This window comes from Phycodurus eques, chromosome 8 (genome assembly GCF_024500275.1).
Source record: "Phycodurus eques isolate BA_2022a chromosome 8, UOR_Pequ_1.1, whole genome shotgun sequence".
Lineage (NCBI taxonomy): Eukaryota > Metazoa > Chordata > Actinopteri > Syngnathiformes > Syngnathidae > Phycodurus > Phycodurus eques.
Genome location: NC_084532.1, coordinates 9193918 through 9210456, shown reverse-complemented (window position 1 = coordinate 9210456; position 16539 = coordinate 9193918). Strand labels below are relative to the sequence as shown.

The window sequence follows — 16539 nt, the reverse complement described above, 5'->3', positions numbered from 1 at the left end:
CTCAAGTTTGATGGTCAAGAGTCACAAAATATTGAATTAATAAAGTAACAAATGACTTTTGTAATATTTCTTCAAATTCCATGGCCTCTCTTCTTATGCATAAGTTCTTACTATCCATCCATCCATTCTCTTAACCGCTTATCCTTCCTAGGGTCACGGTGTGCTGGCACCTATCCCAGCTGACTTCGGGCGAGAGGCGGGGTACACGCTGAACTGGTCGCCAGCCAATCGCAGTAAGCTCTTACTAATTTAACAAAATACACTTGGAGGCCATCAATAACTCCCGATGCTAAACAAGTCATACAATTCCAAATGTTTGAAAGCAATGCAATGTTGCAGATTTAATAGAAAAATATTATTTTGCTCTGTTCTGTCCTGCTACAAAAAAAAGTCTCACCGGTGGAAGACGAGAGAGAGCAGAAAAAAACAGTCCCTCCATAGAATTTGATATTTCAGAAAGGGTTAAACTTCTTGAATACGACAATATCATCAGGTACTATACTGATGAAGCTTTAGACACCAATTTCCATCACAATCTGAAATAACAATTACACCCAAAAAAATATGACATTTTTTATGTCAGCCTGTTTCGCACAATTGTATTTCGCTAGTTACACACACACACTAGTTATGTTGGAAAAGTATAACTGTATTTTTTGCGTCGAACTGACAAAACTCATTTATATTATTTTAGTGTGCATTTATAAAAATAAAATGTGTACAATACTTGGACGTGCATTGACGAGTGGTGTAAAAATTATGTGAAGTTCAATTTTTTTAAAAATGAGCAAAACCTAGTGATACATAAACTATTCATCTATTTTAGATGAAATATATTTGTATGATCATAAACATGCGATAAAGAAGTAGGCAAGCATTGATTCATACATGATTTCGATATCCAGACTTATCTCCGTTTTGGAACATACTGTACAAGGTGGTTGTAGTAGCATGTATTGAAATGGGTGATTTACTTACACTGAGAAAGTGAAGAGAAGGGTTTAAAACAGCTGCATTCATTACCTCCACCAGGGACCTTATGTTTTCTTTCCAGTGATGTTCATTTGCATTTTAGCAGGATTATGCAAAGAGATTGTTCGGTTTTGGTTTGTCCGAGTGTTATTCTATGGAGTTATTTGTAGCTCTCGGCCAAAGGGCGGTACATGATAACAAAAAGGAACCAGCGAATAGAGTACATAAACCGATATGAGCAGGTGCGTGAGCAAATGGTTGTCATATTTCTGCATTTTACATTCAAGAAGAGAGAGGCACATGGTAAGGTGGTAAAGTACAGATGGAGGTCAGAGAATGGTTTTGTCAGTGCATATGTACACACTTGATTCTCAGGTCCGCAAAGCAGAAAGCTTGAAAAGGCTTTATATGATATAACAGCATGGCGCAAAATCAAAGACTTTGTATTGCAGTATTTACATCTACAACACTTTATATATAGATCTATCTCTTGCACCAAACTGTTTTTACTTACACCACTTTCTGGTCGCGCCTGTGAACAATAACCTCACTTCCTTCATTTTTGGAGTTTTATCAAAAGAAGAGCAAAATCCTTTAGTTGTCCGTCGTCCAGTGACTCATGTAGGGCAAATGTTCAGTGTGAGGTGTTCCCAACATTAAAGTGCAAAAGTTGGCCAATAGAGTTCAAGGGAACGGCAAGCTCCTTTGCAAATGTACCCCTCTCGTCAAAAAGGAGTAAAAGATGAGATGTTGCATTTGCCATTGTACTGTGATCGAAAAATGATGAGCAAATAAAGAAGCACATGTAGACTGGTTGGGTCGCTGCCTCTTTGAAGCTTCAATAGAGAGATTCCTGCTCCACGTGGCACACTGCAGCAAAAGAAGAGTGATAGAGGGCTTTCTTTATTTGAACATATAAACAGAAAAGACATAAAATGAGAGAAAGAACGAAAAAGGAATGAAAAAAGAATAAAAAGCAAGAAATTCAGATCGAAAGAAAGAAAGAGAGAAAAAAATAGAACGAAAGAAGAGGCAATACATTTCATACTTTGGCACAGTTTACATGTAAGTCCTACTACTTGCTCTCTTTTTGTAGTTTTGACTTATATAAAGTCTATACATGCAATTACAGGTTTTTCATATACATTACGCTATTACATAAATGCATCAAAATTAACAGGCCCTTATATGCATGTGTAATTGTGTATACAGTACTCGTGTTATCAAGCTCAGCATATAAGGGAACAAAAAAACAGAACTTCATCAACACAACCTTCTAGGCCCCAACGCAAAACACATTTCAAACATCCTAAGAAAAACCTCTGTGAGTGAATTAAAGAGAGAGACAAAAAAAAAAAATCCAAAATTTGCTGCACTCATTAATGGGCAAACTATTTTCTTTAAGCTCTATTTTTATATTGGTTATAATCTTTTGTTGTGATGGCCCAGTGATATAGTTGTACTTAAAGTCAAAAATGCTTATTGTGACATAATTAATTTGTTGCCTCAGCATCAGGGTAAACATGACAGACATGAATGCACGATTTAATATGAATGAGAATATATGTATTAATGTTGTTTGTTTGCAATGGTGTTGAACTTCATTGGGCCATACATATAATATTTGGCCCCTCATGTAGTGAAATGTAACCAAAATATTAGAAAAACCTCATAGCACAACGCTAAAAATCCTGCGAAATTAATAACACTCTAGTTGTTTTAAACAAAATGGAGTATTATTATATTTGTTTCAATATGGTTTTGAGCACATTGTACCACCTGTACCAAATGAAGTTGCCATTGAGTTGATGCGATGCAGGAGGCTCTTCTGTGTCTACTCCAAAGCACGGGACAACTTCGATGTTCATAAAAGTACGGTAACATTATATAACAACAGGTCATATTACCTTGATTCAGAGAGTTCTCCCCTTTTCATATTCCTTGCTCTACAGACTCTGACTTTGGCCTGGAAAGAGGATAGTGCAGTGAGGATTTTTTGAGATGGTTAAAAGTTGCAACAACGGCAATCATCCATCCATCCATCCATTTTCTGTACCGCTTCTCCTCACGAGGGTCGCGGGCGTGCTGGAGCCTATCCCAGCTATCCCAAACAATCGCAGGAACGGCAGTCAGTAATGTAAAATGTACAGCCGTAGTACAAAACTTTGAACCAGTACCTCTCAGATTTTTTGTTAACCGGTTCCTGTGGGCCTGACAGTTGCTGCCTCTGCTGTTGCTCCATCCTACACACGTTGGAAAATTAGCTGAATTCATAGTATGCATAAGCAAATAAAGTGAGACAAAGAATTACAACTAAAAACTCACCTTTCTCTGCGAGCTTTAATCCGCTCCTCATCAAACCTGCAATGAATATAAATGTTTTATCCTCCTCAGAATTATTCTTGCCAGGACATTTTCAACAATTACAGATAGATTTAAAAGACTGTCAGAACTATATAAGCCTCTTTTTTTGTCCACTTAGTGGTGAGAATAACTTACTGCATAACACATTCCGGCACATGCACGTGCTCCATGGGGACCATTAGGGCCAGTTCATCTAGGCTCTGAACATACTGGATCTTATTCATGAATTTCACACTGCAAATGGCAACAAGAGAACAACACAATCAATACACCAATGGCTTAGAAAGTACTAAGATCCCCTTAGTTTTATTCTTTTTTTATGGGTTGATATTTCTGTAAAAATGCAACAACATTAACCTCTTTTGATCTTTTTTAATGGATCCTTATTTGTTGATTCTATAACAAAAATAGTTAGATCATGAAAGATAGATGAAAACCAATACTGACTGTCTTTACACTTTTTCTTCCTTTTTTTAAGTTATAGGATCTCAGATCTCCATCCATCCATCCATCCATCCATCCATCCATCCATTTCCTGTACCGCATCTCCTCACTAGGGTCGCGTGCATGCTGGAGCCTATCCCAACTGACTGAGACGGGGACACCCTGAACTGGTCGTCAGCCAATCGCGGGGCACATATCAACAAACAACCACTCGCACTCATATTCACACCTACCGGCAAGTCTTCAATTAACCTACCATGCATGTTTTGGGGTGTGGGCGTAAACCGGAGTACCTGGAGAAAACCCACACAGGCACGGGGAGAACATGCAAACTCCACACAGGCAAGGCCGGATTTGAACCCGGGTCCTCAGAACTGTGATGCAGACGTGCTAAATAGTCGCACCCCGAGCCTCCATTTTTATATAACATGCTTTCATTAAACTGATATATTAGATGCGTGGTAGGCTAATTGGAGACTAAATTGTGCGTTGGCGTGAATGTGATTGACTTCCTCCTACATCCCCAAAACATGCATGAATTGAAGACTCTAAATTGCCCGTAGGTGCGAATGGTTGTTTGTTTCTATGTGCCCTACGATTGGCTGGCGACCGGTTCAGGGTGTACTCCGCCTCCCGCCGGAAGATAGCTGGGATAGGCTCCAGCAACCCGCGACCCTAGTGAGGATAAGCGGTAAAGAAAATGGATGGATGGATGGACATTTGTCTCTAGCAATGTTATTGTGAATAAGTGTAAGTAGTAAGAGAGAAACACAAGACAATAATTTATCATTTCTATAACATCAAGCTCTAGCCTGAGATTTATTCATTTTTCAGTTTCCATCACAACAAAATGAGGCTGTCACTGTTGTTTTAACTTTTTAGTTTAACATCAAATAATGAATGTATTTACATGTTCTTATTTCCCTTTAATATTGTAACGAACTGTTTATTGTTGTGTGTTGCTGTTGAGGGGTTTGTGAGAGCAAGAAGTGTTCCGTTGTGCTTAGCGCTGTTAATTCTGAGGGGATTTGAATGCATCGTAGGGAAAACGGGAGAGAGAGAGAGCCTCGAGGTGAGCTGATTTTAAATTAAGGTACATAGTTCACCTTGCGCCTCTTATTTGATTGTTTATCTGAATTTCATTCCCATTTGAATTTTAATATAATTATATTGAAGGGTGATTCCCCCCTCCCCAAAAAAGCTTTTTAAAGATGATTTAAAAATGTTAGCTCGAGTTTTGGCGCCCCCTTGAGGCCACCCTTACCATTTGCTAAACCCACCCAATGGGCGGGTCGGCCCTGATTACTGTGCATTACGTCCCCTACAACATTATCCATCCATTCATTTTCTTTAGCACTGTCATCATTTGGGTTGCAAGTGAGCTGGAGCCTATCCCAGCTAACTTTGGCCAGGAGGCCCTGGTTGTCAGTCAATTACAGGGCACAGACAGACAATCATTCAGACTCACATTCACAACTATGGACAATTGAGTCAACTAAAATGCATGTTTTTTGGAATGTAAGAGAAAGCATTAGTACCCGAAGAAAACCCATGCAAGCATGCGGCGAGGCGGGCCATAACTGAGATTTGAACTCTGAACCTCCAGACTGTGAGGCAGATGTGCCAACCAATTAACATCATATCTATCTATCTAAATGTAGGATTAACTTTTTAGGAGGACTGTGATACAAAGCCCCCACGATGTATCTGTAATTGGAAAAGAAAGTTGTGTGAAAGTGCATAAATTTTCAGTCCACATTGGCTTGCTTGTGGGCCTCACCTGATAAAGGGCCTGGATATAGCCAGTATAGTGCGAATGAACCAAGAAGGATGAGCAATGACCAGAGACTTCAAATTCTTTCTCAACCTGATATCAAAACACAGAAGAATACGTAAACAACTTGTTGTTCTAGTCAAATGGACAGTTTACCACTTTGTTAAGTATTCGGAAGACCAAAACAAAGTAAAAACGTGCCTTTACAAAGATAATAGTGCATCATACTCAGGGGCTTCTAATGTTTTGCTCCTCTCATATACTGTAATAGTTTAACAACATTACAACAAAACTTAATTAATACCTGCATGATGTGTCAACAAAAGTGAGCATCATTATTTAAGTGTTTTCATGAAATTAGCGGAGAGTTGGCAAACACATGGGCAAAGCAAGAACCCAATCAGTTTTGGTTAGGTTTTGTTGATGATATAAAAACTTATTTTCGTAGTTTGTGGGCTCAATTTTCTTGACTGTCGTAATCCAGCGCTGTGCGTGACATAACTGTGAGAAATTGGGTGAGACCCGGTTTTGGTTTGTGGCGTACATCAGGACAATTTATGAGGGACATCTGTGCTGGTGTGGGCGCGTGTTTGCAGCACACTTCAATCCTTTCCTATCGAAGCAGATCCTCTCATTTCCTTGAAATACGGCGCAATAATCTCACATAGAGACATCTGCAGTATATGTGGAAGAACACCTTGCGTAATCGCAGCGATCCGTGCATTGTCATTGCTCTTGGCCGGTGTGGCATCATACAACACAAGTGGGTACCGTTATTAAATACAGAATGAGCTGGTGAAAACCGCTGGTAACTTAAATATGTACCTCATGTATCTATATCCCCTCCAAAGATCGTTCGTGTGCCCCCCCGCCCCATAGCTGCGTGTCGGCCAGTACATGGGATTAATTAAAAAATATACTACTATTACTACTAAAAATTAGAAGCAGCGACTCCTGGATATTTTTAAACCTCTGGGACTGTACTTTTTGTTTTGTAGATACAGTCAGTTGTTGCTATATTCCAATATTTTCTGATACCCTCTCACCATTACGTGAGCGTGGCCTGCTAATTAGCACAAGCCTGTGATTAGCAACAAGACCAGCAATCAAGATGCCTCCCTTTTCCACTGAGGACTATCACAGACCGCTGCAGAGGATGTCAATCCTGGAAACGAAAATACACTGTCTTGAAGTGGATGTGGATGTGAATGGACAGTCGGGGAATTAAACCACTCTGCCAACGTCTCAAAATGGTGAGCAGAAGTGTGCTAACAGACAGCCACTTATCCCAACAAAGAGGACGGATGTGGACTGTGGAAATGATAATGGACCATCCAGCAGTACTCCCTGGAATTTACTGGGACCAAAGCCCAAAGATATGGGACAACATCTAAAAGGGAGGACACAACACCAGCAGATTACCGAGGAATCCGGCTGGCCTGCGTTGCGGGCTGCTTCAACCCCGAGTGTGCGGCCGTGGACGGTCGCTACAGCGAAGGGCAAGAAAAAAGGACGCGAGTCAATGCAAAACATGGACATCAGACTTACAAATAGATTTGAGCCACTTTTACTAGACCCTGGCCAAGAATGCTCATCCCCCAGCACCCCTGAAAGGTACGAAACTAAATCATACGAGAAAAAAATGGCACCCTAAACGTTAATAGTTGGTGATGGAGCTGTCAAGGATGTGAAACATTTGTGCAGTGAGAAGAACACCAAAGTACTGTGTTTTACAAATGACATGGTGTCTGATATCTCAAAAATAAAATCCTGGAGATCACTAATCAGCACCCAACTGTGGAATATGTCATTATACACACAGGGGCCGTGGATGTTCTCAAGCAGCAATCAGAGGTACTGAAGCGAGATTTCATTAATTTCTCTAGGCTCAGTCAATTAAATAAGTGGCTCATAGAAGTGTGTACTGCACTATCTGTGAGTTCCATTGACAATTTCTGCATTTTTTGGTAGCGCAGACATCTTTACAAGGCAGACAGTTTCTGTCTAAATAGACAAGGGGTTAAGTTATTGGCTGCCAACATTTTTTACTGTGTACATCATTCAGCGGCCCAAAAAGAAACCACTGGCCTTGGTGACACGGCTGAAGGACAAAAAGATGCAGTTGTTCCCAAACAATCGGAGGAACAGGAGATATGGCGACACGAGGCGCACACCAATTCATCAGCATCATCCAAACAATCAAGGAGCGATTGACAAATGAGAGGAGCCAGGACGTTGAATCTCCCACAGCCCTCCCTGCCCCATTGGAGCAAAGCCCAACGCCAAAATCACTCTCTACTAGCCTAAATTCTCTGCCAGGTGAAACGGACAGGATGAAGACTGTTGTCAATATTGGAATCCAACACACACCATGCCAAGATCTTCCCTCCCATCCCCCCTTGCCTGAAACCACCGTCCACTAAGATGCGAACACGCAGTGACGCTTGCTCTTGCACAAAAATCAAGATATGCCAGTTTTTATGCTTGACCACAGTTGCGCTGCCTTTGAAAATAGAGCCCTGTGTCTTTGGGGTCTATGGAACTGTCAACGCCCCCCAGCTAAATGGAATAGTCCATCCAGACGTAACCTCTTCCAACATTCTCCACGAACCCGGAAGTAAGTAGGTCGACTAACAGATGGAAAAGCACACAAATAAAATTGGGCACTCTGCAATTCTATTTTGTTGCTTATTAACGTCCTAATTATCTTAAAGAATCTTAATAATTTTAAAGGCAGAACATTCAATGCAGTTTCTTCAATCACTTTGAATGATGTGGATGTACCTAATTTTTTTAGTTTTTAATCATTGATAAGTAAAAAGGTAGTTTTCATTTGTCTACTTTCACTTGCCACATCAATGAACATTTCTAAGTTTGTTTCCCACCTTCTGTCAATCATCTGGTAGCATTTCTTTAGCCAGCTAATTCCAGGCATCTTACTCCTGGGAGTGGCTCCATTCATGTAGATGATCAGGTAGTCTTCAGCTACGAGCATCTCAAGACTGCTTACCACATACCTGGAGGAGCAGGAGAGGTACTTCTTTATGTTTAGTACCGTCTATTACAACATAATACTCTATAACTTAGCAAGAGTAGACTCACAGGAAAAGGTTTTCCATGATGTAGTGGTATTCTGGGATGCTGCTGTCAGGCAGGTAGCATGCAGAGAAAACAATGATGGCATTCAGGCCTTCCCCAAAATATCCTGAAGAGAGGGTTCGGATTTTATTCCATTCAGACATTCGCAACAAAACATTCATAAAGACAACGCAGATGATTCATTTAACATTCCTTTATCACTCACCCCCATGGGTGATGACTCTCTGGTACGGTCGGATAATCTGCATGTCAATCCTGTGTTCCTGTTCTCCAATGATCACTGACCTCCAGAGGCGTCCATTGTTGGCATTTCCTTCCTCATCCAAGTCTCCCGAACCACCAGTTGGACCTGCTTTGGCCGAGGCCACTGGGGTGTCATCTGGAACGACACAGTGATGTGTATGGCTGTTTATTATGCACGGATAAAAGGCTCCACCCAAAGAGCAAATCAAAATACATTCACCTGTCAAAATATTAGGTACGCCTGCACAGTCTGATGAAAGCCAATAGAGGAAGTGTATCAAAGGTTTGCCTTGACAAACAAGATTGCTTAGATTTTCTTGACACTATGAATTTAACAATATATTTATTATTATGGTTGGATTTTGCAGTTGTATCGAACCACATTGCGTCATACTAAGAGTAAATATTACATGACAAGCCTTTACCATCTCTGTTGGGTTACACCATCCATTCATTTCCTGTAGCGCTTGTTCTGACATTAATGAGCTGGAGCCTATCCCATCTGACTTTGGCTGAGAGGCAAGGTACACACTAAACTTGTCGGCAGTCAATCTCAGGGCGCATATAGACAAACAAGCATTACCACTCAGATTTACACCCATAGGACAATTTTGAGTCTTCAACTAACCTATCACCCATGTTTCTTTGTAATGTGGAACGCAGCAACACGCAAACGCCACACAGTAGGATCTGAGCCAAGATTCAAACCCATGACCTCTCGACTGTGAGGCAGTCGATGACCACTAGTTTATGTGCTGTCTTACGGTTAGACGTCAACAATAATTTTCAAGACAGTCCTCAGGTGTTCCTCCCACCTTCCCACTCCAGGTCATTGCCATTGGTGATGAACTCCAACGAGTCTGTCTCATCTGGCGTGTCAATGTCGTCCACATTGATGTCCAGGTCATCAGGTGTGTCCAGGAAGTCATCTGACAGCAGAGATCCCTCACTTTTATCTAGGGACAGGTTCATCTCAGGGGCAACCAATGTACGCCTTGTACGGTGCGAGGATGACACGCCTGCGCCTCCTCCAGGTGAGCTCATATTCAGGGAGTTGGGAGGAGCTATAAAGTGAAGAGGGGAAACAATCATCAGGAGAAGTAGATGATGCAACCATTTTCTAAAAATGATCAAGCAACAGGTGTTCATTGACTTACAGGTTCTGTTGTCTGTGAGGCCACAAGAGGAGTCCATGTCTCCGTACTCAGGTAGAAGTCTGATTTAAAACACAACAAACCACTCATGTTTGTATAAACCCAACACAACATTAGGTATACATGTACAATCTGTTGACAACAAATAAAAGAGCTGTCACAAAAAAATGGCCTTCAGTTTTAGTTGAAACAGTCAGAGGGATACTTTAGTAGGTTATCAATATGATTTTTATCACAAGTTGTTGTAAGCTGGAGTGAAGTAGAACTGCACTGTATCATGCTGAGACGCGTTTCTCTAATTTGGATCCTTTTGTGTACTCCACAGACCTGCACCAAGGCCAAGCAATGCTAATTTGGATCACAAAGAAAGGATATACTGTACCTCCATAGATACCCGCCTGCTGGATATGGCTGGATTTTGGTAAGGACCTTGGTATATTATTCATTGAGAAATTAAGGAAAATGTAAACATTTCTATCTATCTATCTATCTATCTATCTATCTATCTATCTATCTATCTATCTATCTATCTATCTATCTATCTATCTATCTATCTATCTATCTATCTATCTATCTATCTATCTATCTATCTATCTATCTATCTATCTATCTATCTATCTATCTATCTATCTATCTATCTATCTATCTATCTATCTATCTATCTATCTATCTATCTATCTATCTAATAGGTTCATCGTATAGTTTGATTAAGTAGTTTTGTGTTATCCTGCTCAGTAACACACAGCAATGTACCTCCTTTGCAGAGGTAATGAATACCTCTCTCACAGTGACAGCATTAATATCTTGGTTACGGCAGAATCTTCGAATACTCTTGCATTAGGACGACTGTCGTTCCTATTAAACTGTGGTGGTGTACCTAACGTTGTGGCTAGTCAGTGCATACTGGATGGACAGTAGGCCCTATATGTTGTCCACTGCCTATGAGAGATTAGCATAGTCACCTCACACAAAGGGATGTTAGATTATTCCAATTAGTATGATGTCCAATGGACCATTTAAAACAACAGTTTTGCCAGTAATCCATCTAAACACTGAAAACCGAAATGCAAAGAAGAGAATGGTAATTAGCTTCTCTCCGGGGAAAGAGGAAGATTATTATGCTGGCAGGCAACGTGAGGCAGAGCAGAGGAGGAGGAGAATGAAAAGGGAGGACAGAATATGCGGGTGAGGGGAAGAAAACAGCCAAAAATGCTTTGTTTGCGTGCGCTGTGAGTATACAGAACCAGTTAAATACTATTTCATAATTTGAACACCTCACCAGAGACAACGGTAAATATCAACACTGACACTAAGTACAAGTGATGCAGGGAGCTATACTGCAGTGTGTTTTTCCAGCTGAGGTGGGCTCAGCACGTCCCCACATGTGCTGCATTCCTGCGTATCCTTCATCATCCGAGCCACTGATAAACAACCTGAGTCTCTCCCTCAAGGACCCATTTTTAAAACGAACCCTCTTTTTTATACAGTATATAGTACTGTGCAGTATAACATGACAATAGAACAACGAGAGAGGTTTTTCTCACAAGCAAGATAATCCCTTTTGTCGCAGTCTGGCTGCTTTTCAACCATCAATAAAAGTATTAAGCAATGCTTACCTTCCAAAAGTGATGTCAAATCAGTATGTTGTGCTACACACATGAGCCTTTATCATTGTCAGTATTCTTATTCATCCACTGCCTTCCCGTCATTAGTTTCATACAGAGCATCTCTCAGAGGCCAATTAAATAGAGGATCTTGCTGCAGCTCATTCCTTCTCTTTCTCTCTTCCACTAAAACCTGACACCATTTCACCAATGGCGATGTTGTGTTTTGGATCGGTGACTGCTGCTGCATCACATGACCATCCCCAGGCCATTCACAAAGAGAGTGCCGCACCTGCTCTCTGTTTCCTGTGTGATGGAGGGGGGAGGAGTGACAAGTAAGGAGTGAGGAGGAGCGTTCTGTGTCATCACATTTGTCCTCTTTTACTGTCCACCAAGCTTTACATTATTTACTTTCACCTTACATTTTTGTATGATCACATCATTAGGAATGTTTGCACAATTAAATGTGATCAATGAAAAATGCAATTTGTGATTGTTAGGTATTTGTCCAAGGATATTTCTGGTAAACAATCCAAACATATGATCGTGAATAATTATCATCCCCATTGTTTACTGTTAGAAAAAAATGCCTTTGCACTTCTAAAATGTATTCTATGTCATCAAAACCTCTATTTGTTTTAGTGTGAGGATACGATAGCAGACTGTGTTCCTCTCTTTCTGATATTATGTTATCAATTTGCTGTGATAAAGCAAGATGCCTGTGTTTGCGGGCTGCCAGTTGGATGAGGCAGATAATAACTATGCCTATTAATGTGTGTATATACAGTTTGAACTTACCTAAGGTGAAATAGGGACACTTCTCAAAAAGCAGCCATCAGGTTGTATTCGAATTGTCTTCTTGCATGTCAGCGTCTAATAAATTGTATCGCTCTTTGGTCTTAAAGCTCTTGTCCTCTCTCTTGTCTACTAAAGGATTAACATTTTTCCACTGACGTTTGCAATTAGTAAAATGTTCAAAAATGTGTCTCTAACAACTCAGAAGACAGATTGCAACACAAGATCAGAAGATGTGAAGTCAAGCCATGGATAACATACAGTAGGTAAAGCCCATTTTTAACATTTTCCATTCTACATTTGTATTTTCCCATATCTATCGGTTTATAGTCTCCGGCATAAATGGAAAATAACAGGACTGTAAAGACCCAGCTCTGTGAATGTCAATAGATCAGGTTGGTGATTGTTTGAGCCCATAACTTGTGCTACTTTAAAATTTTTGTCCTTGTATCTTTGCATTCATTTATGTATTTCCCATGTGAAAAATCGTTGAACTTGAACGAGGTCAGTGCTGCCTTAGTGGATGCTCTTTTTAACAATACACTTATTATTGTGGTTGTAATTTACTATGGTTAAAACTACTGCATGATACTGAGAGCTCTTTCTAATATTTTGTTTACGATGTTTAGCTCCATGAAGAGGCAAAATGTTATAAACACCTCTCAGTATGAGCATTGAAGTGTATTGACTCTCAGGTGTGCCAAGTAAAATGGCCATTAAGTGTATGCTGTTTCTAATGAAACTCATTGCAACATGAAAACAGCATGCATACTGTATCTCTACACACAATTTCAAATACAACACGATTGTGTCATCACTTGAATAGTGAAACAGACAAAGTAGCAGTCTCACACCTCGGGAAGTCTTCATCCTGCCACTCGTCTTTCACTTCCATGTTCTCCATTCTTAGAGTAGCTTTTGTGGTGCCCATCCCTCAGCAAGGGGAGCAGGGGCCTAAAAAGGACAGCAGACACATATTTGTAAAAACAACACTTTCAAATGCAAAAGAAACACTGTTACATAAAAATAGGGAAAGAACTAGAACCAGCTTCATCACAGAAATTGGTAATGATTGAAAAGTCAAAGGAAACCGTTTGCTTTTGTGGGTGGATTAAATCCAACTAAATTACACTTTATGGTGACATTTAGGGGTTGAAAGCACTGTGGGTCACATTGTTCTATACCCCTGCCCACTGGAGCACTTGTGAGAAACATGTGATGAAGCCCATTTTGTGGGTCAAGTCAGATATTGTGCAAACTTTCTCGTCCTGGGTAGAACTCAAGAGGCCATTGTTGAGAATGACAGGCTCACTTACAGTATTTATGCTTCACTGTATCCGTCCATGCATGTTTTACTTTCTGCGCACCTGCGGTTAGTGAAACAATACATACAGTATTTCCTCAGTGTAACTGATGGCGAATGCAGAATAATACACAGCATATTAGACACTGTTTTTATTCTGTACAGTGGATACGTCAATTTGAAATTTGGTGTGCAAGAAATAGGGGAGTGTGGGTCCCACTGAGGCAGCATGATGGGAGTTAGCACATCTGTCTCAGGGTCAAATAAATCCCTGTCTGACCTTTCTGTGTGGTGTTTGCATTTTCTCGCCATCCCTGCTTGGGCTTTCTCCAGGTACTCCGGCTTCCTCCCACATTACAAAAACATGCATGCTAGGGTAATTGAAGACGCATGAATCTGAGTGTGAATGGTTGTTTGTCTCATTGGCTGGCGATCGGTAAAGGGTGTACCCCACCTCTCACCCAAAGTCAACTGGGATAGGCTCCAGTTCACTCGCAAACCTAATGGGGGCAAGCGCGTCCCATTGAACTGCGGAAAATGGTGCATTTTTGTTGTTGCTGGATTTGAGAGTGACTCTATAAGATAAGGATTCTATGTAGCATTTTATAGCTGGAGACACAACATTAGGAAAACATGTACAATCTAATACCGTAATCGAGTATGCTTCTCCATTCTCACATCATACTAAAACCACAACAATAGACATGTCGTTCAATGAAAAGCCCCTTGATAAAAGTTGAGGGTTAGAATGTTAGGAAAGGCCCAACCATGTTATTAATGTATACAGTAAATGTTAGCAAACCTGACAACTCCTTAAGGAGGTCTGCAAGATGCAAGGAGCATGTGTGACATTTCATCCATCCATCCATTATCAATACCGCTTATCCGCGGCGCTGGAGCTTATCCCAGCTGATTTCGGGCGAAAGGCGGACTATACCCTGAACTGGTCGCCAGTCAGTCGCAGGGCACATATAGACACGTACAACCATTCGCACTCACACTCAGACTGTCACAGAGTGGAACCCACGCTGCCTGCACCAAAGTCAGGCGAGTTTACCACTACACCACCAGTGACTGTGTGACATTCAAATTCTTTTATTTTTGAAAAGGGATGGTGTACATGAATTAACATTTTAATAAATGCAAATGCACACAAGTTAGCTGAATGGCTAGTTTTTATTGGCAGTCCCTTCGCCTGACGTTACTGGGCATCCAAAAAAGGTAAAAAGAAAAGAATACAGCAAACACACCAAATACATTATACACACACCAAATACATTATACACAATACTGTACATTATCAATAAAAGCATGCAATACAGTTAATGACATCTGTAGAAAACACACATTACACACACACACACACACACACACACACACATATATATATATATATATATATACTATAGCCACATAAATAGAAATTCAACACAAATGCTATGCACAGGCATTTTACTGTGCTGATTTCCACCTAGGGCATGGTGGAGAAACTAATACTGCAGCATGAGCTAGAGGGCTTAAATTGCTGAAAAACGAAAGACAATGTGCTGAATTATAGGGCTGTCTTTGTAAAATATGAATAGGAGTCAAATCTGAATCTCCAGTATCTAAAGTTGCTGCACTTGATAATCATTGACAACAAGATGGCCCCATTTCTAGGATGACCCAGAACAGTTGGATTTCATTTGAGATCAGCTCAGCATCTGGCATGATGTCAGCGGCTATACTCACATGAGATGTTGGAGATCTCCTATGAATTCTTCAGAAGATCCGTCCGTCCGTCCGTGTGTATGTCCTTCCTTCCTCCTCAGCAAAAATTTGTGCTGATCCTCCAAACTGACACAAATGCATATGTCTTCTCTTCTCCTACTTCACATGCACATACACTCATGTGCAGACACACAGACAGTGTCCTCAATGTCAGACGCTAGCCAGCAGCAGGTGCTTGAGGACAGGGGGCACCTCTGTGCTGGACCCCCCCTCTTCTCGTCTTCTTTCTTTTGCCGCTGTCCACCTTTGTTGTGAAAAGCCTGGGCGTGCAGAGCGAGTCGACAGGGTGCCTCTGAGCCCTGATGTCCGCACCAAATTTCTTCACTCAGAGAGCGTCGGCTGTGGCATCATGATCTTGTCACCTTTCTCAATACTGGCTCCAAATATTCCTTTTTCCAAACCCTGCTTTTATTGAGCATATCTAGATGCTTCCATGGGAGCAGCTTTTTTTAAGCAATAGCAACTTGGGTAAATGAAGTACTGATCTCTGTAATAATCCTGCTGCTGTTTTCTGTGGTTCGTGGTTTCACTAGTGTTCCCTGGCAACAGCATCCCTTTCTCCCCTCCCACCCATGTCTCTTTCACACTGACTGCCCCAACTCTCAAATCCCCTCTGCACACATTTATTATTCAAGATCCTTACTTCAAATGCACTCAGCCAATCAGATCAGCTCTGGACGAAATGCAGCTGCCTGCAAAGTCTGTGCAGCTCCATCCATCCATTTTCTTTATATCTTATCGTCATTAGGGTTGTGGGTGAGCTGGAGCCTATCCAACCCGACTTTGGGTAAGAGGTGGGGAACAACCTGGACTGGTTGCCAGCCGATCCAGGCACATATAGACAAATAACCATAGCCTGCACACCTTTTTTTTTTTTTTAAATTATAAGATTTTTTCTATAGTCTCACTTGAAATTAATTAGTTGCAGGTTGTTTTGTTTTGTCTGCATCAATTTTGGTATTGGTATCACCCACTCATTACCGTAGTTTTGCTCTTTTCGTAAAGGTCTTTTTGTTC

At 40.9% G+C, this 16539-nt stretch overlaps 1 protein-coding gene across 2 annotated transcripts; it reads right to left on the bottom strand.

The window, feature by feature from the left end:
* Positions 1-1399: 1399 nt before the first annotated feature.
* Positions 1400-16068, bottom strand: atcaya (ATCAY kinesin light chain interacting caytaxin a). 2 transcript variants are annotated; one of them, XM_061682869.1, is made up of 13 exons: positions 15484-16068; positions 13304-13403; positions 10054-10112; positions 9712-9960; positions 8859-9032; positions 8657-8759; positions 8440-8571; positions 5561-5647; positions 3472-3570; positions 3298-3333; positions 3150-3215; positions 2880-2938; positions 1400-1842 (listed from the first exon to the last, which is right to left on the bottom strand). In XM_061682869.1, the coding sequence occupies exons 2-12, from the start codon at positions 13378-13380 to the stop codon at positions 2905-2907; spliced, it is 1116 nt and encodes a 371-aa protein (XP_061538853.1). In that variant the 5' UTR covers positions 13381-13403; positions 15484-16068; the 3' UTR covers positions 1400-1842; positions 2880-2904. The 2 variants fall into 2 exon arrangements, with proteins under 2 accessions (XP_061538853.1, XP_061538854.1); XM_061682870.1 differs by lacking the exons at positions 13304-13403; positions 15484-16068 and adding an exon at positions 11667-12076.
* Positions 16069-16539: the final 471 nt, after the last annotated feature.